This window comes from Symphalangus syndactylus, chromosome 20 (assembly GCF_028878055.3).
Source record: "Symphalangus syndactylus isolate Jambi chromosome 20, NHGRI_mSymSyn1-v2.1_pri, whole genome shotgun sequence".
Classification (NCBI taxonomy): domain Eukaryota; kingdom Metazoa; phylum Chordata; class Mammalia; order Primates; family Hylobatidae; genus Symphalangus; species Symphalangus syndactylus.
The window spans coordinates 68,557,318-68,585,163 of record NC_072442.2 but is presented as its reverse complement, the minus strand read 5'-3'; the positions used below and the strand labels follow the sequence as shown (position 1 = coordinate 68,585,163).

The 27,846-nt window shown below is 49.6% G+C and overlaps 1 protein-coding gene across 5 annotated transcripts in view; it reads right to left on the bottom strand.

The window, feature by feature from the left end:
* VPS53 (VPS53 subunit of GARP complex) overlaps positions 1-27,846 on the bottom strand; it is a 181,039-nt gene that overhangs the window by 75,754 nt on the left and 77,439 nt on the right. For all 5 annotated transcript variants that reach the window (XR_008653085.2, XM_055256623.2, XM_055256626.2 and 2 more), the window contains 3 exons: positions 26,546-26,689; positions 25,642-25,784; positions 21,724-21,865 (listed from right to left, as the gene is read on the bottom strand). Coding sequence is in view for 4 of the 5 variants with exons in the window: in XM_055256623.2 (XP_055112598.1) it covers positions 21,724-21,865; positions 25,642-25,784; positions 26,546-26,689 (429 nt within the window). In the remaining variant the exon portion in view is untranslated. The remainder of the gene's footprint in view (positions 1-21,723; positions 21,866-25,641; positions 25,785-26,545; positions 26,690-27,846) is intronic.

Below are 27,846 nucleotides of genomic sequence, written 5' to 3'. Positions count from 1 at the left end.
GTGTCACCATCTGGGGTAGAGTGAGTGTGGGCCACTCGCTCAGTGTCACCATCTGAGGCAGGTGAGTGCGGGCCACTCGCTCAGTGTCACCATCTGGGGTAGAGTGAGTGCAGGCCACTCGCTCAGTGTCACCATCTGGGGTAGAGTGAGCGCGGGCCACTCGCTCAGTGTCACCATCTGGGGTAGAGTGAGCGCGGGCCACTCGCTCAGTGCCACCATCTGGGGTAGAGTGAGCGCGGGTCACTCGCTCAGTGTCACCATCTGGGGTAGAGTGAGCGCGGGTCACTCGCTCAGTGTCACCATCTGGGGTAGAGTGAGTGTGGGCCACTCGCTCAGTGTCACCATCTGAGGCAGGTGAGTGCGGGCCACTCGCTCAGTGTCACCATCTGGGGTAGAGTGAGCGTGGGCCACTCGCTCAGTGTCACCATCTGGGGTAGAGTGAGCGTGGGCCACTCGCTCAGTGTCACCATCTGGGGTAGAGTGAGCGCGGGCCACTCGCTCAGTGTCACCATCTGCGGTAGAGTGAGCGTGGGCCACTCGCTCAGTGTCACCATCTGGGGTAGAGTGAGCGCGGGTCACTCGCTCAGTGTCACCATCTGGGGTAGAGTGAGCGCGGGTCACTCGCTCAGTGTCACCATCTGGGGTAGAGTGAGTGTTGTCCACTCGCTCAGTGTCACCATCTGAGGCAGGTGAGTGTGGGCCACTTGCTCAGTGTCACCATCTGAGGCAGGTGAGTGTGGGTCACTCGCTCAGTGTCACCATCTGGGGTAGAGTGAGTGTGGGCCACTCGCTCAGTGTCACCATCTGAGGCAGGTGAGCGCGGGCCACTCGCTCAGTGTCACCATCTGGGGTAGAGTGAGTGTGGGCCACTCGCTCAGTGTCACCATCTGAGGCAGGTGAGCGCGGGCCACTCGCTCAGTGTCACCATCTGAGGCAGGTGAGCGCGGGCCACTCGCTCAGTGTCACCATCTGAGGCAGGTGAGCGCGGGCCACTCGCTCAGTGTCACCATCTGGGGTAGAGTGAGTGTGGGCCACTCGCTCAGTGTCACCATCTGAGGCAGGTGAGCGCGGGCCACTCGCTCAGTGTCATCATCTGAGGCAGGTGAGCGCGGGCCACTCGCTCAGTGTCACCATCTGGGGTAGAGTGAGTGTGGGCCACTCGCTCAGTGTCACCATCTGGGGTAGAGTGAGTGTGGGCCACTCGCTCAGTGTCACCATCTGGGGTAGAGTGAGTGTGGGCCACTCGCTCAGTGTCACCATCTGGGGTAGAGTGAGCGCGGGCCACTCGCTCAGTGTCACCATCTGGGGTAGAGTGAGTGTGGGCCACTCGCTCAGTGTCACCATCTGAGGCAGGTGAGCGCGGGCCACTCGCTCAGTGTCACCATCTGAGGCAGGTGAGCGCGGGCCACTCGCTCAGTGTCACCATCTGGGGTAGAGTGAGTGTGGGCCACTCGCTCAGTGTCACCATCTGGGGTAGAGTGAGTGTGGGCCACTCGCTCAGTGTCACCATCTGAGGCAGGTGAGCGCGGGCCACTCGCTCAGTGTCACCATCTGGGGTAGAGTGAGTGTGGGCCACTCGCTCAGTGTCACCATCTGGGGTAGAGTGAGTGTGGGCCACTCGCTCAGTGTCACCATCTGGGGTAGAGTGAGTGTGGGCCACTCGCTCAGTGTCACCATCTGGGGTAGAGTGAGTGTGGGCCACTCGCTCAGTGTCACCATCTGAGGCAGGTGAGCGCGGGCCACTCGCTCAGTGTCACCATCTGAGGCAGGTGAGCGCGGGCCACTCGCTCAGTGTCACCATCTGGGGTAGAGTGAGTGTGGGCCACTCGCTCAGTGTCACCATCTGGGGTAGAGTGAGTGTGGGCCACTCGCTCAGTGTCACCATCTGAGGCAGGTGAGCGCGGGCCACTCGCTCAGTGTCACCATCTGAGGCAGGTGAGCGCGGGCCACTCGCTCAGTGTCACCATCTGGGGTAGAGTGAGTGTGGGCCACTCGCTCAGTGTCACCATCTGGGGTAGAGTGAGTGTGGGCCACTCGCTCAGTGTCACCATCTGGGGTAGAGTGAGTGTGGGCCACTCGCTCAGTGTCACCATCTGGGGTAGAGTGAGCGCGGGCCACTCGCTCAGTGTCACCATCTGAGGCAGGTGAGCGCGGGTCACTCGCTCAGTGTCACCATCTGGGGTAGAGTGAGTGTGGGCCACTCGCTCAGTGTCACCATCTGGGGTAGAGTGAGTGTGGGCCACTCGCTCAGTGTCACCATCTGAGGCAGGTGAGTGCGGGCCACTCGCTCAGTGTCACCATCTGAGGCAGGTGAGTGCGGGCCACTCGCTCAGTGTCACCATCTGGGGTAGAGTGAGTGTGGGCCACTCGCTCAGTGTCACCATCTGAGGCAGGTGAGTGCGGGCCACTCGCTCATTGGCACCATCTGAGGCAGGTGAGCGCGGGCCACTCGCTCAGTGTCACCATCTGGGGTAGAGTGAGTGTGGGCCACTCGCTCAGTGTCACCATCTGAGGCAGGTGAGTGCGGGCCACTCGCTCAGTGTCACCATCTGGGGTAGAGTGAGTGTGGGCCACTCGCTCAGTGTCACCATCTGAGGCAGGTGAGCGCGGGCCACTCGCTCAGTGTCACCATCTGGGGTAGAGTGAGTGTGGGTCACTCGCTCAGTGTCACCATCTGAGGCAGGTGAGCGCAGGCCACTCGCTCAGTGTCACCATCTGAGGCAGGTGAGCGCGGGCCACTCGCTCAGTGGCACCATCTGAGGCAGGTGAGCGCGGGCCACTCGCTCAGTGTCACCATCTGAGGCAGGTGAGCGCGGGCCACTCGCTCAGTGTCACCATCTGAGGCAGGTGAGCGCGGGCCACTCGCTCAGTGTCACCATCTGGGGTAGAGTGAGCGCGGGCCACTCGCTCAGTGTCACCATCTGAGGCAGGTGAGCGCGGGCCACTCGCTCAGTGTCACCATCTGGGGTAGAGTGAGTGTGGGCCACTCGCTCAGTGTCACCATCTGGGGTAGAGTGAGTGTGGGCCACTCGCTCAGTGTCACCATCTGGGGTAGAGTGAGTGTGGGCCACTCGCTCAGTGTCACCATCTGAGGCAGGTGAGCGCGGGCCACTCGCTCAGTGTCACCATCTGAGGCAGGTGAGCGCGGGCCACTCGCTCAGTGTCACCATCTGGGGTAGAGTGAGTGTGGGCCACTCGCTCAGTGTCACCATCTGGGGTAGAGTGAGTGTGGGCCACTCGCTCAGTGTCACCATCTGGGGTAGAGTGAGTGTGGGCCACTCGCTCAGTGTCACCATCTGGGGTAGAGTGAGTGTGGGCCACTCGCTCAGTGTCACCATCTGAGGCAGGTGAGTGCGGGCCACTCGCTCAGTGGCACCATCTGGGGTAGAGTGAGTGTGGGCCACTCGCTCAGTGTCACCATCTGAGGCAGGTGAGCGCGGGCCACTCGCTCAGTGTCACCATCTGGGGTAGAGTGAGTGTGGGTCACTCGCTCAGTGTCACCATCTGAGGCAGGTGAGCGCGGGCCACTCGCTCAGTGTCACCATCTGAGGCAGGTGAGCGCGGGCCACTCGCTCAGTGTCACCATCTGGGGTAGAGTGAGTGTGGGCCACTCGCTCAGTGTCACCATCTGGGGTAGAGTGAGTGTGCGCCACTCGCTCAGTGTCACCATCTGAGGCAGGTGAGCGCGGGCCACTCGCTCAGTGTCACCATCTGAGGCAGGTGAGCGCGGGCCACTCGCTCAGTGTCACCATCTGAGGCAGGTGAGCGCGGGCCACTCGCTCAGTGTCACCATCTGAGGCAGGTGAGCGCGGGCCACTCGCTCAGTGTCACCATCTGAGGCAGGTGAGCGCGGGCCACTCGCTCAGTGTCACCATCTGAGGCAGGTGAGCGCGGGCCACTCGCTCAGTGTCACCATCTGGGGTAGAGTGAGCGCGGGCCACTCGCTCAGTGTCACCATCTGAGGCAGGTGAGCGCGGGCCACTCGCTCAGTGTCACCATCTGGGGTAGAGTGAGTGTGGGCCACTCGCTCAGTGTCACCATCTGGGGTAGAGTGAGTGTGGGCCACTCGCTCAGTGTCACCATCTGAGGCAGGTGAGCGCGGGCCACTCGCTCAGTGTCACCATCTGGGGTAGAGTGAGTGTGGGCCACTCGCTCAGTGTCACCATCTGGGGTAGAGTGAGTGTGGGCCACTCGCTCAGTGTCACCATCTGGGGTAGAGTGAGCGCGGGCCACTCGCTCAGTGTCACCATCTGAGGCAGGTGAGTGCGGGCCACTCGCTCAGTGTCACCATCTGAGGCAGGTGAGTGCGGGCCACTCGCTCAGTGTCACCATCTGGGGTAGAGTGAGTGTGGGCCACTCGCTCAGTGTCACCATCTGAGGCAGGTGAGTGCGGGTCACTCGCTCAGTGTCACCATCTGAGGCAGGTGAGCGCGGGCCACTCGCTCAGTGTCACCATCTGAGGCAGGTGAGCGCGGGCCACTCGCTCAGTGTCACCATCTGGGGTAGAGTGAGTGTGGGCCACTCGCTGAGTGTCACCATCTGGGGTAGAGTGAGTGTGGGCCACTCGCTCAGTGTCACCATCTGAGGCAGGTGAGCGCGGGCCACTCGCTCAGTGTCACCATCTGGGGTAGAGTGAGTGTGGGCCACTCGCTCAGTGTCACCATCTCGGGTAGAGTGAGTGTGGGCCACTCGCTCAGTGTCACCATCTGGGGTAGAGTGAGTGTGGGCCACTCGCTCAGTGTCACCATCTGGGGTAGAGTGAGTGTGGGCCACTCGCTCAGTGTCACCATCTGGGGTAGAGTGAGTGTGGGCCACTCGCTCAGTGTCACCATCTGGGGTAGAGTGAGTGTGGGCCACTCGCTCAGTGTCACCATCTGAGGCAGGTGAGCGCGGGTCACTCGCTCAGTGTCACCATCTGGGGTAGAGTGAGTGTGGGCCACTCGCTCAGTGTCACCATCTGGGGTAGAGTGAGTGTGGGCCACTCGCTCAGTGTCACCATCTGAGGCAGGTGAGCGCGGGCCACTCGCTCAGTGTCACCATCTGAGGCAGGTGAGTGCGGGCCACTCGCTCAGTGTCACCATCTGAGGCAGGTGAGCGCGCGCCACTCGCTCAGTGTCACCATCTGGGGTAGAGTGAGTGTGGGCCACTCGCTCAGTGTCACCATCTGAGGCAGGTGAGCGTGGGCCACTCGCTCAGTGTCACCATCTGAGGCAGGTGAGCGCGGGCCACTCGCTCAGTGTCACCATCTGGGGTAGAGTGAGCGCGGGCCACTCGCTCAGTGTCACCATCTGGGGTAGAGTGAGTGTGGGCCACTCGCTCAGTGTCACCATCTGAGGCAGGTGAGTGCAGGCTACTCGCTCAGTGTCACCATCTGGGGTAGAGTGAGCGCGGGCCACTCGCTCAGTGTCACCATCTGGGGTAGCGTGAGCGCGGGTCACTCGCTCAGTGTCACCATCTGGGGTAGAGTGAGTGCAGGCCACTCGCTCAGTGTCACCATCTGGGGTAGAGTGAGCGCGGGCCACTCGCTCAGTGTCACCATCTGGGGTAGAGTGAGCGCGGGTCACTCGCTCAGTGTCACCATCTGGGGTAGAGTGAGTGTGGGTCACTCGCTCAGTGTCACCATCTGGGGTAGAGTGAGCGTGGGCCAACCTCAGCCTCCTGAGTAGCTGGGAATACAGGTGCACATCACCACACCCACCTAATTTTTGTATTTTTTGTAGAGATGGGGTTTTGCCACGTTGCCCAGGCTGGTCTCAAACTCCTGACCTGAAGAAATCCATCTGTCTCAGCCTCCCAAAGTGCTGGAATTATAGGCGTGAGCCACCATGCCCGTCCTCTATTAACATTCTGATGAAATGAGGGGAGTTGTGGACATCAAGGAGCTCCTAGCTCACTCATTTGCGGCATATGCATTCCACATGTAGACCAGATTAGTACAGGAGAAGTGATTCATTCGTCCTCTCATCCACTCAACAAAGGATATGCCGGACCCTAGGAGTAGAGCCGTGAGAAAGACAGGCCAGCCTTGGCCCTCATGGAGATTAGAATCTGCTGGGGGAGAGAGCCTTCAATCCAACAGTCACACAAACAGTGAGAAGGGCCATGAAGGAAAAGCAGCTGTCATGGAAACGTGCAACAGACTTCCCTAAAGAAAGGATGTCTGAGCCACAGCTGAAGGATGCCTCAGAGTTAAATACATGAGGGGTGGAGGGCAGCGAGAACAGCATGTGTCTGCCGCTCACTCAACAACGATGTACTGGGCACCCACTCTGCTCTAGGCACTCTTGGGTGCACCAGGGATGCAAGTGAGGAAGACGGATTAGAGAGGCGGCGCTGCAGTGGTGAGAAGAAAACTCAGGGAGTGGGATGAGCTGGGGATGAGGGTGGGAAAGTGCTTCTACACACAGGGTCGTCAGAAAAGGTCTCTGAGGAGATGACGGCAGAGCTGAGTAAGAAGGAACTGCTCAGGCAAAACCCAAGGAAAGGTGTTCTCAGCAGGAAGACCCGGTGGAGACGCTGGAAAGCGCTTGGTGAGTCAGGGACAGAAACGAAGACGGGGGCCTGGGGTAAGAGGGGCGGCGGGAGCCCCATCATATTGGTGAGTCAGGGACAGAAACGAAGACGGGGGCCTGGGGTAAGAGGGGTGGCGGGAGCCCCATCATATTGGTGAGTCAGGGACAGAAACGAAGATGGGGGCCTGGGGTAAGAAGGGTGGCAGGAGCCCCATCACGCAGCCTTTTGTGCACCATGGTAAGGGTCGGTTTTCTTCTCACTGCAATTGGGCAGTCGCTGGTGGTTTTCAACAGCGAAGCGATGTGATCTAATTTGGATTTTAAAAATATTCCACTGCTGTGGGGGAATGGATTATAACGACAGCAGCAAAACCAGTTTAAGAGGCTGCTACAGTGTTCCAGGAAAGGGCTGATGGAGAACCGGACTAAGCTGGTGATGGACGATAGAAAAAAGTGTCCATCGGATTTGGGGCATAGTTAGGAGGCACAGCCAGGAGGCTTTGCTGAGAGAGTGAGAACGAGGGTGAGGGAATGAAAGGAGTGAAGGGACACTCACTTTCTGGTCTGAGCAACTGCACGGCTGATGTTGCCCTTAACTGAGATGGGGCACCCTCGTGTAGTGGCAAGGGCACAGGCTCCGTATCTACGGAGCCTCAGTTCTCCTACCTGCAATGTGAAGGGATAGAATACCTACCTCGTATGGCTGCCATGAGGATGGGATGAGGCGTGCGTGGCAGGCGTGAGCTACAGTTACTTGCTACCATGAGGATGGGATGAGGCGTGCATGTCAGGTGTGAGCTACACAGTTACGTGCTGCCATGAGGATGGGATGAGGCGTGCGTGTCAGGCGTGAGCTACACAGTCATGCGCCACATCATCATGTTTCCATCCATGACGGGCCACGGTACGAGGTGGTTCCACTAGATTATACTGGAGCCATACGATGGAGTAGGCCAGGGGTCCCCAACCCCTGGGCCACAGTCCATGGCCTGTTAGCAACCAGGCTGCATATCACGAGGTGAGCAGCAGTGAGTAAGCACGACTGCCTGGGCTCCGCCTCCTGTCAGGTCTCATAGGCAAACCCTGTTGTGAGCTGCTCATATGAGGGGTCTAGGTTGCACACTCCTTCTGAGAAGCCAATGCCTGATGATCTGAGGTAGAACAGTTTCATCTCGAAACCATCCCCTACCCCCATCCCCTGCACTCCCACCCCCACCCCCGCCTGTGGAAAAACTGTCTTCCACAAAACCAGTCCCTGATGCCAAAAAGGTTGGGGACAGCTGGAGTAGGTTATAGCAGGCACACTCTATGAGGTTTGCACAGCAATGAAACTAATGATGCATTTCTCAGAACATATTCCTGCCGTTAAGCAATGCATGACTGAATATATACAGCAGCTTAACATGCTGTCTGGCACAGAGGGCAAGGCTCAGCAAGGGGAAGCTTTCAGCAGTAATTAATAGGGTGAGCTACGAAATGAGGCAAAACTGTTGTGCTTCTCTTAATAAAGCAGCTCACAGAAAACGTGGGCACACAGGGTTAAAAGTCTTGTCAAAAGAATTTCTATTAACCATAAGTGGAACCTCATCCCAACTACTTTGTCTCTTTGGGATCTCTCTAAGAAATAAAAGCCGGCCGGGCGCAGTGGCTCACGCCTGTAATCCCAGCACTTTGGGAGGCCGAGGTGGGCAGATCACCTGAGGTTGGGAGTTCGAGACCAGCCTGACTAACATGGAGAAACCTCATCTCTACTAAAAATACAAAATTAGCCGGGCGTGGTGGTGCGTGCCTGTAATCCCAGCTTCTCGGGGGGCTGAGGCAGGAGAATCACTTGAACCCGGGAGGCGGAGGTTGTGGTGAGCCGAGATCGTGCCACTGCACTCCAGCCTGGGCAACAAGAGCAAAACTCCGTCTCAAAAAAAAAAAAATAAATAAATAAAAATAAAAAAAAATAAAAAAAATAAAAAAAAAAGAAATAAAAGCAAAGGGCCCATCAACTTTGCACTTTCTAAGTGGAAAGGCACATGGAGCTGCTCCTTTCTTCCCCAGTCTACAACGACGCATATACCACCCTCCTCCCTGTTGATAAAAGTCCTAAAACCCTAAGGTGTGGATATGCATTCCCGCCAGTTAGAGGGCTACATAACTGCTTGGATTGACTTGCTAAGATGAAAGAACAAGTCCTTGTGGGGTGCGATCACTGGCATAACGCAGCCTTCTGTGCTAAGAGCCACACAGATGACGCTTCTCAGGCTTGCTTTGCAGCTGTCACAGGCCACAGAGAATTACAACTTTGGGTTTAGATTGTCAGTAACTCAAATGACATATTTCATGAACTCTGAGGCTGCTAAATAAAGCCAAAAATTTCCAAGAAGTGAATGATTTCCAATTTTGAAAGAATTCATTCTTTTTGCTATGATGACAGTTGATTTCAAGCTGATACAGGGAAGCAAAATTCTTCATATAGCAAGTTAATCCCTACTGATTAAATCACAGGGGATTCCCAGCACCTTCAAAACAGTTCAGGCCACAGGACAGTCAGGCTGTCTGATTCACTGTCAAGAAGGGAAAGTCTGGCTTCAGTCAGCAGTACATCCGTATCTCATCTGCCTACACAAATCCCTGTGTGAGGCTCTAGCTGGACACATCGAATTATCAAAGAAGGAACTCTGAAATTTAAGACCCTCTTCCTTTCCCTAGAGGAGAAAGTTTTCACTTGTGAGAGGAAAGTTCCTCAATTTCTGCATTTCTCATTCCATAAATGCTTTACTCCAGCCCAATTCCTAATTTGTCCTTAAAGAGATGGCTGGTGGGCTTCAGCTGACAGTCAAGACTGCAACCCCAGGGGTATGCACACTGGGTGTCCACCATTTCTGGGGCCACTCTCTTGCTACTGCCATGTCCACTTCTTCTATTGTGACAGTTATGTACAGACTTCTTTCTCCTACTAGACCTTAAGTGCCTTCCTGGTTCAATTTCTCATCTTTTCCAAAGCCCTGTACAAAGAGGGAAGCTTGAAAAATATAAGTGGGTAAACGCTGATCAGATGAAAGGCCCTCGATAAAATCCTCTTCAGAAACACGGGCAACACTTTCTGTTTTCCATAAACAAAACAAAAAGCCTGCATATATGTGTGCAAGAGTGCTTGCAGAAGCGTCAAAAATATACCCCAAAGAATTAAACAGTGTGGATACCTCGAGGGGGAGGGATATACAGTAGTTAAGAAGAGATGTTTATTTAAAATATTTTTTTCTATTTGAGTTTTTAATAGGCATGTATAGCTCTTTTTTCTTTTCTTCTTTTCTTTTTTTTTTTTGAAACAGAGCCTCACTCTTCCACCCAGGATGAAGTGCAGTGGTGCAATCACAGCTCACTGCAGTCTTGAACTCCTGGACTTAGGTGACCCCTGCACCTCAGCGTGCCGAGTAACTAAGAATGAAAGTGCATACCACCATGCCCCGCTCATTTTAAAATTTTTTTGTAGAGACAGGGTCTTTGTGGCCCAGGCTGGTCTCGAACTCCTGGCCCTAAGAGATCCGCCCGCCTTGGCCTCCTAAAGCGCTGGGATTTTAGGCATGAGCCATTATGCCCGGCCCACTGCTCTTTTTTTTTTTTTTTTTTCAGACAGAATGTTTATCTGAAGAGTAAAGATGATTTATAACTAAACTCATATACTATTTTCTAAAGCCTTTAATTCTAAATTGTGATGTAATTCATATAACATAAAACTCAACATTTTAAAGTGATTTACTATTCAGTGGTTTTTGGACATTCACAAGGTTGTGCAACCATCACCACCAATTCCAGAACATTTTTCACCCCCGAAAGCAACCCCTACCTGTTACTGGGAAGCTGTTACTTCCCAGTCTTCCCCTTCCCAACCCCATCTGCCTCTATGGATTTGCCTCTTTGGGGTATTTCCCATAGATAGAATCATATCATGTGTGACGTCTGTGTCTGGCTTCTTTCACTCAGCATGGTGTGTTCAAGGTTCACCCAGGTTAGGGCACATATCAGCACTTCATTCCTTTTATGTGAATAATATTCCACTGTAGGGACAGACCACGTTTTGGTTATTCCTTGTCTATTGATGTTTCTACTTTTTGGCTATTGTGAATAGTGTTGCTATGAACATTTGTGTAGGACATACGAACATGTTTTTAATTCCCTTGGGCATACACTTAGAAATGTGTAATTAAAAAAAAAGAATTCGGATTGCTTTGCTTTTTCTATTTGGCAGAGTTACCCCTTCACATTAGGCATGGCACATTAACACTGTGAGATGCACTAAAACAAGGAGGGACTACTTCTAAATCTTAATTGCATTTGGAAGAACAGAAAGGAAGATGAACAGAAAGAAGTTTAAAGCAGAGGCTGAAACTTGAAAATGCTCACAACTTGACCCGATAATTCCACTAGTGTCGTAAGAAAATAATCTCACTCCTTTGGGTAAGAGACAGCGAAGGCAACGGGAGGAGAGGGGAAGGGAGGGGAGAGGAGGGGAAAGGAAGGGAGGGGAGGGGAGGGGAGGGGAGGGGAGGGGAGGGGAGGGGAAGGGAGGGGAGGGGAGGGGAAGGGAAGGGAGGGGAGGGGAGGGGAGGGGAGGGGAGGGGTGGGGAGGGGAGGGGTGGGGAAGGGAGGGGAGGGGAGGGGTGGGGAGGGGAGGGGTGGGGAAGGGAGGGGAGGGGAGGGGTGGGGAAGGGAGGGGAGGGGAGGGGAGGGGAGGGGTGGGGAAGGGAGGGGAGGGGAGGGGAGGGGTGGGGAGGGGAGGGGAGGGGAGGCGAGGGGAGGGGAGGGGAGACAGAAGAGAAGAGAAGAGAAGAGAAGACAGGAAAAAAACAATCTCAAATGTATATAAAATTAGTAGACAAGGCCGGGTGCGGTGGCTCACGCCTGTAATCCCAGCACTTTGGGAGGCTGAGGCAGGCAGATCACGAGGTCAGGAGATCGAGACCATCCTGGCGAACACGGTGAAACCCCGTCTCTACTAAAAATATTTTTTAAAAAATTAGCCAGGCGTGGTGGCGGGCACCTGTGGTCCCAGCTACTCGGAGGCTGAGGCAGAAGAATGGCGTGAACCCAGGAGGCAGAGCTTGCAGTGAGCCGAGACCACGCCACTGCACTTCAGCCTGGGTGACAGAGTGAGACTCTGCCACAAAAAGAAAAAAAAAAAATTAGTAGACAAAAATATTCATAGAGCCTTATTTATAAAAGTGAGAAAAAACTAAGGGTCCTACGAGAAAATAATAATTAGGGGAATCACTGAGTATCTATAGAATAAAATCTTTCTGTAGTAGTTGACAAAGAACTTAAGCTGTGACATATGAAGCGTATTTTCATATGTGTGTGTGAGTTAATATGGAAATTAACTCAAAATGGATCAAAGATATAAATGTAGCAGCTGAAACTATAAAACTCTTAGGAGGAAACCTAGGTAAGTCTTTGTAGCCTTGGATTACGTAATAGTTCCTTGGATATGACACTAAACACAAGCAAGAACAAAAAACCTTCATCAGAATTGAAATCCTGTGAAATGACTATCAAGACAGTGAAAACCCACAGATGGGAGAAAACATTTGCAAATCATATGTCTGATATATGATAGAATATATAAAGACGTTATAAAGGCTGGGCATGGTGGCTCACGCCTATAATCCCAGCACTATGAGAGGTCGAGGCGGGTGGATCACTTGAGGCCAGGAGTTCAAGACCAGCCTGGCCAACATGGCAAAACCCCGCCTCTACTAAAAAAAAAAAAATAAATACAAAAATTAGCCTGGTGTGGTGCTGTGCTCCTGTGGTCCCAGCTACCCAGGAGACTGAGGTCCGAGAATCACTTGAACCCAGGAGGCAGAGGTTGCAGTGAGCCGAGATCTCACCACTGAACTCCAGCCTGGGCAACAGAGTGAGACTCCGTCTCAGGAAAAAAAAAAAAAAAGTTATAGAATATATCTAGAATGTGTAAAGAACTCTTACAACTCAACAATAAAAACAATCCAACTAAAAAATGGGCAAAGAATGTGAACAGACATTTCCTTTTTTTTTTTTTGAGACGTGAGTGGCGCAATCTCAGCTCACTGCAACCTCCACCTCCGGGGTTCAAGCGATTCTCCTGCCTCAGCCTCCTGACTAGCTGGGATTATAGGCACCCGCCACCATGCCTGGCTAATTTTTGTATTTTTAGTAGAGACGGGGTTTCACCATGTTGGCCAGGTTGGTCTTGAACTCCTGACCTGAGGTGATGCTCCCACCTCGGCCTCCCACAGTGCTGGGATTACAGGCGTGAGCCACCACGCCCAGCTGAATAGACATTTCTTTAAAGAAGCTGTGCAATGTCACTAGTCAATGGGAAAAAGCAAATGAAAACCACAATGAGATACTACTCTACACCCATGAGAATGGCTATAATTAGGGGAACAAAGGAGACAAGTGTCAGCAAGGATATGGGGAAACTGGACCATCCTACATTGTGGGTACAAACGTAAAACCGTGTGGCTGCTTGGAAAACAGCTTGCAGTTCCTCAAAAAGTTAAGCCTAGGGTTACCGTGTGACCCAGCAATTCCACTCAGGTATATTCTCACAAGAATAGGAAACACGCTGACATGAAAACCTGTACAAATATTCACAGCAATATTCATACAGTGAAAACCTGTATAAATATTCACAGCAGTATTCACATAGTGAGTTCACACAGTGAAAACCTGTATAAATATCCACAGCAGTATTCACATAGTGAATTCACACAGTGAAAACCTGTACAGATATTCACATAGTGAATTCACACAGTGAAAACCTGTACAGATATTCACAGCAGTATTCACACAGTGAAAAAGCGGAAACCACCCAAATGTCCACAGCTGATGAAGAGACAATATGTGCATCACCCATACAAAGGTGCACGATTCAGCCATCAAAATGATGCGCTGACACACGCCTCAACATGGTTAAGGCTCGCTATGTGTATCACCCACACAATGGTGCACGATTCAGCCATCAAAATGATGCGCTGACACACGTCTCAACGTGGGTAAGGCTCACTATGTGTATCACCCACACAATGGTGCACTATTCAGCCATCAAAATGCAGCGCTGACACACACCATAACGTGGGTAAGGCTCGCAGATGCTGTCCAGAGGGAGAGAAGGCAGACACAAAAACCACGCATCGTAGCATCCGTTCATGTGAAGTGTGCAGAACAGGCATCCGTAAAGACAGAAGTCTATTCGTAACTGCCCAGGGCTGGGGAAAGAGAACTTGAAGGTCCTGCCTGCTAAGGAGGGATTTCTTCCGGGGTAACAGAAATGTCCTGGAGTTGCACAGCTGGGATCGTGGCATCATCTTGTGAATATATGAAAACCAACTGAACTGTATACTTTAAACGATAAATTTCATGTGACATTTCGTGACATGAGTTATATCTCAATTTTAAAAACTAAGCAGAGAAAGCTGTATTTAAAAAATAGAATTTCAACCACGTAAAATATATAGAAAGAATATACCCAAATCCTCATCTCTGATTTGGCTGACTTTTTTCCTGCTTCTCTATTCTCGCCTATAATTTCCAAATTTTCTATCCTGACCCTGTATTATTCTCTTCTCAGAAACAAAAGTTAATTGTCCCTTGCAATATTATTCAAATGGAAGAATATATTTCTTTAGCACCAGTAAAGCATCCAGAAAATATTTTCCAATGCTGAAGGGAGTGCATGAGGCGTGGGAATCTGTCGCTGTCAGAGACAGACGTCCTCGAGCTGTGGCAGAGCTGGAAAACCTGCCCCTGTTCCTTACACAGTCTCCCTCATGCAGGTGTTAAGCTGCCAGAAGGCCAGGGTGTAGAGTGAGACATGCTGGGTGGTCTTTCAAGAGTCGTGAGCCTTTTGCAAACGCTCTTATGCTCAAATTCCATGGTTGACAATTGTACCCATACAGCTTCTATCTTTACAATGTAATTCTAAAAACTGGGGAAGTATACACCTATATTAAAATGGCCCCTATAAGCCAAAGGACAAGTCTATTTCAAAAGGCAACTTATGCAATGGTCAAGAGGAAGGGAAATCCAGCTGCATAAAATGGGAACATTTTTTATTTTATTACAAAAAAAAACAAAACAAAACAAAACAAAACAAAAAAAACCCTCCCAGTAAGGCAGTTACAAAAAGCTAATCCGATCTAGTCTGCTTTTCTGCTTTCAGCAGAAGGCTGAATGTCATTTGCTCACCTTGAATCTAATCGTCAAGTCACTAATAATGCATATGGATACCGTTACATCATATCCAGACATTCTCTTTTAATTTCAAGGCATTTTAATTTACAGACTCTTGAATTCCTCCTAAAGGGTCAGAAGTTGAGGCAACTGGGAAAAGCATAGGCAGCTCACCTCCTCAAGTAACAGTTGCAGCACAGGACATCGTGAAACTGGTTAAGGTAAGTATGGTAAAAGCAACAAGCCTGTCCCTGAGGCTCTTTCAGTCTAAAGTTCTATCAGATGCTGAAGTCACAGCTCTTGAAAAAGGGCCAAGCATGATGCATCCCACTGAAGTCAGGAGTGATGGGTCAGGAGGAGCTGAGCTGTGGCAGGTCTTGTCTTCTGGGCGAGCTAGCCACACTCTCAAGCTCATCCTCACTGTTTCACTGTCAGTCACCAAGGACTGGAGAGGTTCTGAATGATACAGTGAAGGCGGCAGTGGGGGTAGGGTGGGGATGACATATGGCCTAGGAAGGGGCAGCAAAGGAGAGTCTCTGGCCATTTTGGCTCCTTGGCTGACATCTTACCTGTTTCGTGGCACCTTTCTGAGGAATTCAGTAACTTTCTATAAAATTTGGCATATATCAAAGGGTATCAAGATATACCTTGGTTCGTTTCATAATTTATTCTGGTATTTTGAAACAAAATGGTAGCCAAAAAGGAGTTTCCAAAGAGTGTATCCTGAAAGGAAGGTAGCATGGGGAAGGGGCCAGGGGCCAGGGAGCAGCAAATCTCCAGGCAGGGTACCCAGCAGCTAGACTGGGGGTCAGGACAGCTGGAACTCCTGGCCTTGCCCAGGCAGCCCCTTCCCGGTACTTTGCGTTGGGAGCATGGTCGGTAGCCATGATGAATTCACCAGGGTCCCTGCCACTGAGGGTCGCAGAATAAAGGTGAAGAAGGTCGTGCATGGCCCACAATGAGATGCCACTGAGGGTCGCAGAATAAAGGTGAAGAAGGCCGTGCACAGCCCACAATGAGATGATGGTGGGGACCAGGCTCAGTGTGAACATCAGCTACAGCGACAGCCTTCACGTCTCCTCACAGCAGAGCTGCAGTGAAACGATTCCTCAAGGCCTGTCCTACCTGGGTGAAGTGGCCATAGGGCTTCTGTTGCCTTCCTAGAAACTTATCTTTAAGGGAAAATCCTTGAAGGATATCAGACAGCCATTCTCAGGATTTGGAATGCAGAATAATTGCCAGGTCGTGATACCTGGCACAAAGAATAGGGTAGGAGGACGAGGCTGAATTAAAGAAGTTGAAGGATTTAGAGAAGTCTGTGGAGAGGAGAGCTGACTAAATAGAGAGGGAAAGAAAGAATGCATGGTGTTCATCAGGCTTTTCTGGCTAAGGATTTAGAACCTGAAACTCTGCAAACTTGAGAGGAGAGGAGGGCAACAACTGAACAATGAAGAGGGGATGATTTACAGACCAGTTCTGCCAAAACACTTCAAATATGAAAACCAAAAAGGAAGGAGCTGGGGGAAAAGGCTCGTGTTCCTAGCTGACCCCTGACCACCACCACAGAGCACCGCCTTGGCCGGGAGACACTGGGCTCCAGGCCGGGAGCTTGGCACTGGCCGAGTGAGTTCAGGCAGAAGCGGGCTGTGCTGCCCTGAGAAACCAGCACCCCCAGCCTGGTCCTCCCGGGACAGAAGGTGGCTGACGGTTGGCCAACTGCCACTCTGACAGTCCTGTACCTGTGTTTTACAATAAAGCATTGTCTTTGCAAACTTGAGTAAGCTCCTGTCAGTTTTTCATGGTCTCTACATGGTTACCCTGTTCAGCTGCCTCAGCTTGTCCAGAAGGGCCTTCCCTGCCCTCGTTCCCTTACCACTTTTGGCCTTTGGGGGATTTTTCCTTGGAGAGGTCCTGGGACAGACCCAGGTTCACAGGCTACCCTGGTCCTCAGATGCAACAGGGCCATTTGTTCCTCCATGGTCCTATAGCTCCCTAAATGTAAAAGATAAATCACCAGGAAGTAGGGCCCAGCCAGAGAGGGTGAAGAATGGCTCAAAACAAGTGCTTGGCAAGAATGTCATTCAAGCATCCTTCACTGGGACCTATTTCCCATCCGGTTATCTGGATTACCAGCTCATAGAGCCTGTCCTGATGCTCTCCTGACCCTGCCCAGCCAGAGGCCATGGGAGCTCAGGGGGCTACTCCCAGGGTGGGGCCTGTGGTCAATGCTGAAACCTCATGCTTGTCCCCTGGCAGATCTCTGTAGGGCTGAATCCAGTGCTGCATATATCTATGCTTGAAACCAGGCAGAAGCATGGCTTGCGAAGGTCCGAGAGGAGAGCCAGCAAGAGGAAATCAGGGGGCTGCTAAAGCCAACCTCATACTTCTCAGGAGAAATTCATGATTCCTTCAATGGGATCTCTGTTCCTATTTCCTTTTCTTTTTCTGTTTTTTTGAGACAGTCTCACTTTGTCACCCAGGCTGGAGTGCAGTGGTGCAAATTCAGTTCATTGTAATCTCTGCCTTCTGGGCTAAAGTGATCCTCCTGTCTCAGCCTCTCAGGTAGCTGGGACTACAGGCGTGCACCACCACGCCCTGCTAATATTTCCCGGGTAGCTGGGACTACAGGCATGCACCACCACGCCCTGCTAATATTTCCCAGGTAGCTGGGACTACAGGCATGCACCACCACGCCCTGCTAATATTTCCCGGGTAGCTAGGATTACAGGCGTGCACCACCACGCCCTGCTAATATTTCCCAGGTAGCTGGGACTACAGGCATGCATCACCACGCCCAGCTAGTATTTCCCGGGTAGCTGGCACTACAGGTGCCCATGACGCATGCTAATATTTCCTGGGTAGCTGGGACTACAGGCGTGCACCACCATGCCCCGCTAGTATTTCCCTGGTAGCTGGGACTACAGGCATGCATCACCACGCCCAGCTAGTATTTCCCGGGTAGCTGGCACTACAGGTGCCCATGACGCATGCTAATATTTCCTGGGTAGCTGGGACTACAGGCGTGCACCACCATGCCCCGCTAGTATTTCCCTGGTAGCTGGGACTACAGGCAGGCACCACCACGCCCTGCTAATATTTCCCTGGTAGCTGGGACTACAGGCATGCATCACCACGCCCAGCTAATATTTCCCGGGTAGCTGGCACTACAGGTGCCCACGACATGTGCTAATATTTCCTGGGTAGCTGGGACTACAGGCGTGCACCACCATGCCCCGCTAACATTTCCCGGGTAGCTGGGATTACAGGCGCCCACCACGCCTACTAGTATTTCCTGGGTAGCTGGGACTACACGTGTGCACCACCACACCTGCTAATATTTCCCAGGTAGCTGAGACTACAGGCGTGCACCACCACGCCCAGCTAATATTTCCTGGGTAGCTGGGACTACAGGCAGGCACCACCACGCCCAGCTAATATTTCCTGGGTAGCTGGGACTACAGGGGTGCACCACCACACCCAGCTAATATTTCCTTTTCTGACCTGCATTTTCTTTAAGGCTATTTTCATCTGTTTTGTGACCCATTTTTTCCCTTGTTACTAAAAAGAAATCAATATTGAACATTAGTTAGCAAGCAGAGAAGAATACATATTTTTGATGTGCTAAGTAGGAAAAGAGTGCTTTGTGGTTTCAGTTGCATTTTATTCTAATAAAGTCGTGAGTGAGCCCAAGTAGGCAGGACCTTGTGGTCTGGCCTCAAAATTGGGCTGCTGCCACCACCGCTCTGCAGTCCATTGCCTGAAAGACCAGCCCGATTCACCTGCTCCACCCTCTCTAAAGACCAGCCCGACTCACCCGCTTCACCTACTCTGAGGCTGGTCTAGTGGGACAAACAGGGAATTCCACTGAAGTCTCAGGGTTTTAGGACCAGAAGGGTAGGAGCCAGAGAAGGTGGCAGAGGTGAAGGGTGAACAAGTGAGTGGGATTCCAGGTCCAAGTCCCCGCCTGGCACCCACTTCAATCACAGTAGCTGAGTTTCATGTTTTTACACATTAGCTCCATGGCCTCGAGTAAGCTTCAAATGAGTACGGCACCTACTTCCTATGGCTGATGAAGCAGAGTGACTGACTGCAGGTAAACGCACCTAGTATAGTGTGGGTCACCAAGTGGATGTTCAAAGCATGACAGCTATTGGTGTGTTCGGATTCTATATTATATATATATATATATATTTTGAGATGGAGTCTCACTGTGTCGCCCAGGCTGGAGTACAGTGGCACAATCTTGGCAGCACCCACCACCACGCCTGACTAATTTTTTGTATTTTTAGCCGTGATGGGGTTTTGTCACGATAGCCAGGCTGCTCTCAAACTCCTGACTTTAAGTGATCTTCCCACCTCAGCCTCTCAAAGTGCTGGGATTATAGGCATGAGCCACCGCACCCGGCCTCTACATTAGATTTTGTTACAAGAAAGGATTTGGAAATCACTGATTTGGCCCATCTCTCTCATTTTAAAACAATTGAAAAATAACTTTGTTAAAGTACACACAAAGTATGTAAATGCATTTGTATAAGAAAATTTCCAAAAAAACTATACCAGAGTAAATGGGAAAAAATATTTCCTTGCTTCTATACCTACTCTCACTCCAACTTCCTTGCCAAGAGACATCCACTGTTACCACTTCCAGACCTCTTTCTTACACATTTACACACATAAACATGCTTTTTACTTTTTCCATAAAAGACATTATACCTCCCAAAGTGCTGGGATGACAGGCATGAGCTGCCGCATCCGGCCCGTTCTACCACTTTTAAACTGCTGTGTAGCATCTCACGGTGTGGATGCACTGTAATTTATTTAACCATCTTCAATAATAAACATTACAGACATAGCCAAGTCTTTTGCTTTAAAGGCTGCAGTTCACCTCTTTCTTTGTGCATATTCCTCTACATGTATGGATTTTTTTTTAGACTTCTGGTTTAAACGTAAAATTGTTGCTTGACAGGACACGCATATTTACATTTCTGAAAGTTCTGATAATGACAATTTACGCACCAAAAAGGTTGTATCAAGCTGTATACTAGCACTAAAATCCTGTACTGTTAGTCTTGTAATTTTTTTCTTTTTGCAAACCTGATGTAGAAAAATATCCTGTTTTCTTTTTTTTTTCATGTTTATCAGCCAACTGAATTTCTTCAGTCAATCGTCTGACTCTGTACTCATTTTTCTAATGGGTTGTCTTTTCCTTATTGATTTTTAGGAGTTCTTTATATGTGCTAGATATTAATCGTTTCTGTCATACAGCTTAAACTGTTTTTTAATCCCTTGATTATGTTTCTGGTCTCTTTTTCCAAAAGAATGTTGTTCTCTTTATGTTGTTAAACCGTTTAGTACTTTTCTTCATGGCTTTTGGGTTTTATGTCTTATTTAGTCTCCTTAATATTCTGTTATTAAAGGATAGACGGGTGTGGGGGCTCACACCTATAATCCCAGCACTTTGGGAGGCCGAGGCAGGCAGATCACCTGAGGTCAGGAGTTTGAGACCAGCCTGGTCAACATGGTGAAACCCCGTCTCTACTAAAAATACAAAAATTAGCCAGGCTTAGTGGCGTGCACCTGTAATCCCAGCTACCTGGGAGGCTGAGGCAGGAGAATTGCTTGAACCTGGGAGGCAGAGGATGCAGTGAGCCGAGATCGCCCCACTGCACTCCAGCCTGGGTGACAGAGCAAGACTCTGTCTAAAAAACAAAATGAAAAAACAAACAAACAAAAAAGATAGTCTTTTCTTCTCATTTAACAGGGAAGGCAGTTCACTACATTACAGCAGAATCGGCATTAGACCACAAGTCTTGACGGCTGGTCCAAGGATTTTGCTACTAAATCACATTGCTTCTCTATTGTTACCCGCAGTTTAAAAAAAAACAAATCTAGCTTTAAAGAAAATTCAAAGGTATGATTCTCTCAACTTGGATTTCTTCTTCCCTCCTTCCTCTCTTCTTTCCCTTTCCATTCCTGCCTGCATGGGTTCTGTGTACACTCTGCACGACTCGAGAAGCCAGACGAGTCAGCTACAATTCCTGCATTCAAGGAGCTCAATGTCTACGCATATGTAATGATGCAAACAGAAATTACCACAGAACAGAGTCACTTGGTTTCCCAGTGGACAGGAAATCTGAAGAGAGCACACTGATGTGTTAGCAGCGAGCCTGGGCCTCCAAAGAGAAGAGGTTTACTCCTTTCTCTTTCTTTTCTTTTTTTTTAGAGATAGGGTGTCACTCTGTCACTCATCATAGCTCACTGCAGCCTCAACTCCTGGGCTGAAGTGATCCTCCCGCCTCAGCCTCCCAAGTGATTGGGACTAAGAGGTGCGCCCGACTAATTTTTTTTTTTTTTTTTTTGGTAGGGATGAGGTCTCGCTATGTTGCCCAGGCTGGTCTTGAACTCCTGGTCTCAAGCAATCCTGCCTTGGCCTCCCAAAGTGCTGGGATTATACAGGTGTGAGCCACTGCATCAGGCCAAAAAGAAGAGGTTTCCGGAGTGAAAAATTGGACCTGGTCTTTGACTACACAGAGACAAAAGTTTAACTGGCAGTACTATGTTGCATCTTTCCGATGGAGGCACGTAGTCCCCAGGCCTGTATACCTGGCTTTGGGGTTTACAGAGACTCATTGACCTAGTTTGCTCACCAGAGATGTTAAAAGGTAAACCCTAAAGTAAAAACATATCCTAATTGTAACCAAATCTGATAACTGATAAAGAAATAACGTATTTGTGACTAAGTAAGGCCTCTGACTCACAAAATTACTAGTCTGTAAAATGGGATCAATACTTAGGAAAAATGATGACAGGGCATTCTAGAAACATGATGTACAAACGATAAATCCACACAGTGTTCTGTGTCATCACTTTCCCAGCCGCTCAGTGAAATCACTGCAATGAGGGATTAAGCACCGAAGCCAATGGATAGTCACCATACAGTGAAACCCTGGATCCCAACCACCCAACCCACTGATTTCACGTGGCAGCTCCCTAGGGAAGGTCTTACCAGGGTCCCATCGGTCAGGGTGCAGCCGGAGAAGCGTTTTGCAAGAAACCCCTCAAAGTTAGTTGTTCTTTGAATAGCAAAAAGAAGCAATTTCACTTCAATTTCCTTTGCTCTGGTACGCATAATCTTGGCAAGTTCTGTCCTTCAAAACAAAGAGATAAGAATACTATCAAACAAGCTGATCATTCATTCAAGAGAAGACAAAGTAAATGGCCTTAGCTTATATTCAGGAAAAAAAAAAATGTATGTGGTCATTTCAAACCCTGAGGTCTGTTACCACATTAGTCTAACACCTGGGCAAAAAAATCAGGGGTTATGGATGATATACATATATTTATATTTATATTTATTTATTTATTTTATTATTATTTTTTGAGATGGAGTCTCCCTCTGTGGCCCAGGCTGGAGTGCAGTGGTGTGATCGCTGCAACCTCCACCTCCTGGGTTCAAATGATTCTTTTTTGTGTGTGTTTTTAGTAGAGATAGGGTTTGACCATGTTGGCCAGGCTGGTCTCAAACTCCTGACCTCAAGCGATCCGCCCACCTCAGCCTCCCAAAGTGCTGGGATTATAGGTGTGAGCCACCGGTAATTTGTTTACATAGTTACTACGTTGCCTGTATCTTTGAACTGTTTAATAATTGGATAATAATACATATGGAGCACCTAATTTTTTATTAGTGTATATATCCTATATAATTTCACAAGTCATTAATTACTGAATTATAAAGCCCTCCCTCTTCCTGAGGGCCCAATAATCATCCCTTCAACTAGAGAGCGAGAGTCCTGGAAACACACGAAAGGGACAGGATCCCCGCGGGAAAAGTGACAAGCACGCTTAGCTGGTCCCTGCCGGAGAAGCTCCTGTGCAGTTCACTCAAACATTCCATCTCAGAAGCTCAGTTGCTAGTGAACAGGGACATGTGAGTTCTTAGTAAGGACTAAGCTATCATCTTCTCACACAAATAAATGACAAAATCAAACAAAGAGTCTCTGAGTTTATTTGAGAATGATGTATCTGTAGGATTTTAGCCAAAATTCTAACAATAGAAGCTTGGCAGCAACACCGCCATTAGCCAAGACAACAATGGCAGGTACTGGCGCTCAGAGACGTGCTGGCTCTAGCATACGTCCAGCCTCTTCCAGGCTCCATTTCTCACCAAGCTGGTTTGCAAGTCTGCTGAACTGTAGGCTAAAAAGAATTAGCTAACAGTTTCCCAAGGAATTCACTCTTTATTTTGTTTATTGGGATTTAGAAGGTGACAGTCTCAACTGAACTTAAACCAATGCTAAAAGGTTCTCTAAATCTACAGGAGTCAATGTGTTTTTCTTTCTTTCTCTTTCTTTCTTTTCCTTTCTTTTTCCCTTCCACTCTCCCTCCCTCCCTCCCTTTCTCACTTCCTTCCTTCTCTCTCTCTCTCTTTTTTTTTTTTTTTTGAGACAGGGTCTCACTCTGTCACCCAGGGTTGGAGCGCAATGGCATGATCATGGCCTACTGCAACCTCGACCTCCTGGACTCAAGCAATCCTCCCACCTCAGCCTCTCTCTAGTAGCTGGGATTACAGGTGCTTGCCACCATGACCAGCTAATTTTTGCATTTTTTGTAGAGATTGGGTTTTGCCACGTTGCCCAGGCTTGTCTCAAACTCCTAGGCTCACATGATCCACCTGCCTTGGCCTCCCGAAGTGCTAGGATTATAGGCATAAACCACCAAGCCTGGCCCAATGTGTTTCTTAGAATAACAGCTACACAGAATGGAGCTGAGTGCACCTGTAGTTGCAGCTACTTGGGTGGCTGAAGCAGGAGGGCTGCCTGAGCCCAGGAGTTCAAGGCCGGGGTGCGCTATTACCATGCCTGTGAATAGCCACTGTACTCCAGCCTGGGCAACACTGCGAGACCCCCATCTCTTAAAAAAAAAAAAAGCCACACAGAATGTATGTGAACACCAAGCGTGAACACTACCATGAACTATGGACTGTCACTCTGGGGAACGATGATGTGTCCGTGTAGCTTCATCAGCTGTGACAAACACATCGCTCTGCTGGGAGGTGCTGACCATGGGGAAGACGATGCACGTGGGGCCTGGAGTACCGGGGAACTCTCTGCATCTTCTGCTCAATTCTGCTGGGAACCTAAAACTGCTCTAAAAGATAAAATCAGGCCGGGCGCGGTGGCTCAAGCCTGTAATCCCAGCACTTTGGGAGGCCGAGGCGGGCGGATCACGAGGTCAGGAGATCGAGACCATCCTGGCTAACACAGTGAAACCTCGTCTCTACTAAAAATACAAAAAATTAGCTGGGCGTGTTGGCGGGTGCCTGTAGTCCCAGCTACTTGGGAGGCTGAGGCAGGAGAATGGCGTGAACCCGGGAGGCGGAGCTTGCAGTGAGCCAAGATCGCGCCACTGCACTCCAGCCTAGGGAACAGAGAAAGACTCCGTCTCAAAAAAAAAAAAAAAAAAAAAGATAAAATCTATTTTAAGAAAAGCCAATATCCCTTAAAACACTTTTCCCCCACAATGTGTTTGAAACATGCAATTTGACTTTACTTTCCATGATTTTAATAAGAAAGACGGCCATGGATTATGGGAAAAGGTGGTTGAGTTATGCTCAGATATGGCATTTTTTTCTCTTTTTCACCCGGCATTAGATCTAACTGTGTACTACTGGGAGGAAATATATAACTAATAAGAACCAGTTACCAACACTGTTGTAGTCTAGCCGTAAATAAAGAATAAAAAGGAGTTCAAGACCAGCCTGAACAACACAGCAAAACTCTTGTCTCTAGAAAAAACACACACACAAAAATTAGCTGGTGTGGCGGCACACACCTGTCATCTCAGCTACTCAGGAGGCTGAGGTGGGAGAATCACCTGAGCCTGGGAGGTCAAGGCTGCTGTGAGCCATGATCACACCATTGCACTCCAGTCTGGGTGACAGAGTGAGACCCCGTCTTAAAAAAAAAAAAAAGTCTGACTCTGGCTTTAGCTTTGTCATAGATACACTGATTTAACCTTCCTGGGCTTCGGTTTTATTAATATAAAGAGACTATCTGTCCTTGGGCTACACTCATGGATAATGTAGAGAGGATGAACGAAAGACGGTCTTTAAAATGCTTGGAAAGCTCAGACGCAGGCCAGGTGCAGTGGCTCCTGCCTGTAATCCCAGCACTTCGGGAGGCTAAAACGGGCAGGCAGATCATCTGAGGTCAGGACTTCAAGACCAGCCTGGCCAACATGGTGAAACCCCATCTCTACCAAAAATAGAAAAACGAGCCAGGTGTGGTTACACACATCTGTAATCCTTGCTACTTGGGAGACTGAGGCATGAGAATCACTTGAACCCAGTAAACGGAGGTGGCAGTGAGCCGGGATTGTACCACTGCAGCACTCCAGCCTGGGTGACAGAGTGAGATTCTGTCTCGAAATAAAAGCTCTATTAACTATCCAGAGGCTATATACATTGTATTGGGAGTGGGAAATTCATTCAACAAATGTTTCCTCAGTGTCCGCTATATCATTAAGGTAGATACTACCCTGTCTCTATGGAACGATCTATCTAGCAAGTCAGAAAATAAAAATGATGATGGGATATATACACAGCACACTGATACATGCGATACCGATTGGGGAAAACGTGGGGTAGAGGAATCACTATAGGTCAATCTGGTGTATAAGCCTTGAGTTGGTGGAGAAGGTAGAGACGGCTTGAGGCAAGAACTACACCAAGGAAAGTCCCAGAGCAAAGATGGGGGCAGAGGGAGCAGCCGGTGGGGCCACTGTGGGGTACGAGGATGGTATTAGTCATCTGGTGGGGCCTGGAAGTGGCCATCAAATCCACAGGACAACATGGAACCATTAGAGACTGGGGAACTGATGGTGAAAATTTGATTAACAACAGAACCAGTAGAGAACTGGCATCTACCTTGTCACATGGCAAAATTCCACCGCAATCCTCTCAGCCATGCACCACTCACGCGGAAACATGCGGCCGTATTTCTCCTCATAGTCCACAAGCTGGCGTTTTATCCAGGCGTAGCGTCTGTCAATTTTGTCCAGCCAGGCAACCTGGTGAAGGTGTAGATCAAAAGGCACCCCAGTGGTTAGAAGCAGAACTGGCAGTTTAAGGAAACAAGCAAAAACACAGAGCCAAGCAAAAGGGAACCAACCTCTGTATTTCTCATGGTTTTAAAGAATCTAGGCTATCTTTTTAACTTGATTTTTTACTTAAAAATTCAGAGGTTTTTGGCTGGGTGCAATGGCTCATGCCTATAATCCCAGCACTTTGGGAGGCCGAGGTCGGCGGATCACCTGAGGTCAGTTCGAGACCAGCCTGACCAACATGGAGAAACCCCGTCCCTACTAAAAAATACAAAAATCAGCCCAGTGTGGTGACGGACGCCTGTAATCCCAGCTACTTGGGAAGGGGAGGCAGGAGAATTGCTTGAACCCAGGAGGCAGGGGCTGCAGTAAACTGAGATCGCACCACTGCGTTCCAGCCTGGGCAACAAGAGTGAAACTCCGTCTCACACACACAAAAAAAATCCAGAGGTTTTTAACCTGGGGTCCATGATTGGCCTTCAGAGGTCTACACATTTCCAGAAACTATATGCAGAATTTTATGCACAGGTGCAGGTTTCTGAATTTCTCCAAAGGGTCAGTGACCTCAAAATGGTTAAGAACTATAACGTCAGCCCCTAGGACTCACACTCAACAACCAACACTGTAAGACAGTCATATAATATGAAGTCTAAATTAGTAGGCTTGACAGCACTCATTTTTCAACAAAATTCAAATGTTACATCTGATCTTATTTGGTCAATACTTACATCTTGGTTTTCTTGAAAAAGTACTAGATACTCTGATAGATGCTGTTTAATAAACTTTTTGATGATTTCCTGTTTGATCCTGGGGTCTAGAATATTAGCAACCAGACATGCATCTCGTAGAACGTTGCTGGGTCCTCCTGGTCTCTAGTAAAACAAACATGTACCAGGTTAAAAGCCAGAAACAACCTTTAAACCTCATGGCTTCTCACAGCCACTACTTCTTGTCTCTACGCATGGTTAGTCTTACGCCTGCTCCTTTACACTCATTCTTTCTTCTGTGGATAGATGCGTTACCCGTTGTTCCTCGAGGACGGAATCCTTACACTCGTTTTACAGAAAGCAACAGAAAAACTACCCTGTGAATCTGCAGTGAGGTATTTTGGGAAACAGGCAGTAATGATCATGGGAAATTTGACTTTCTGCAAACCAAAACTGAAAGAGATCTAAACGTCAGAATGCCACTGGTCTCTGACTTCGCAAGACGCCGCGGAAGAGGCCTGAGAGTGGGAATGCCACCAACCTCTCTCCTAAGAGTCGGAATGCCGCCAGCCTCTCCCCTAAGAGTCAGAATGCCGCCAGCCTCTCCCCTAAGAGTCGGAATGCCGCCAGCCTCTCCCCTAAGAGTCGGAATGCCGCCAGCCTCTCTCCTAAGAGTCGGAATGCCGCCAGCCTCTCCCCTAAGAGTCGGAATGCCGCCAGCCTTTCCCCTAAGAGTCAGAATGCCGCCAGCCTCTCCCCTAAGAGTCGGAATGCCGCCAGCCTCTCCCCTAAGAGTCAGAATGCCGCCAGCCTCTCTTCCAGCCTCTCTCCTAAGAGTCAGAATGCCACCAGCCACACTCCACATGTGCCACTCTTCCCTGACTCCAACCTCTGGGATTCCTGTTGCTATGTTCTTGCAAATACTGTGGTCTCCTTTAACACATAAAACCAGGTTTCAAGCCACGACATGTGTTTCACGACAGTGAACCACCTAGAAAGGCAGCCAAAGAGAAAATCCTGTGATACTGGCCTCCTGACCTGAGCGAACACTGCAAAGATACCAGGCGCTGTACTGACACATCATGATGGGAAGGTCTTTGTTACCAAAGGCAATTCAATGACCAAAGTTTTGCTGAGACTTTCTTTATAGTACATCACTGAGCGAATGTGACTGGCTAAGTAGACTACAGTAAAAAGAACACTTGGAATCCACTCCTGGCTTGGCTAAAAAGCCATGCATGTGGCTTTGGCGCACTTACTCGGCCTCATATGAAAAATCATAGACTTTAGGTGATGAGTAAGGTTCTTCTAAATCTTTATTT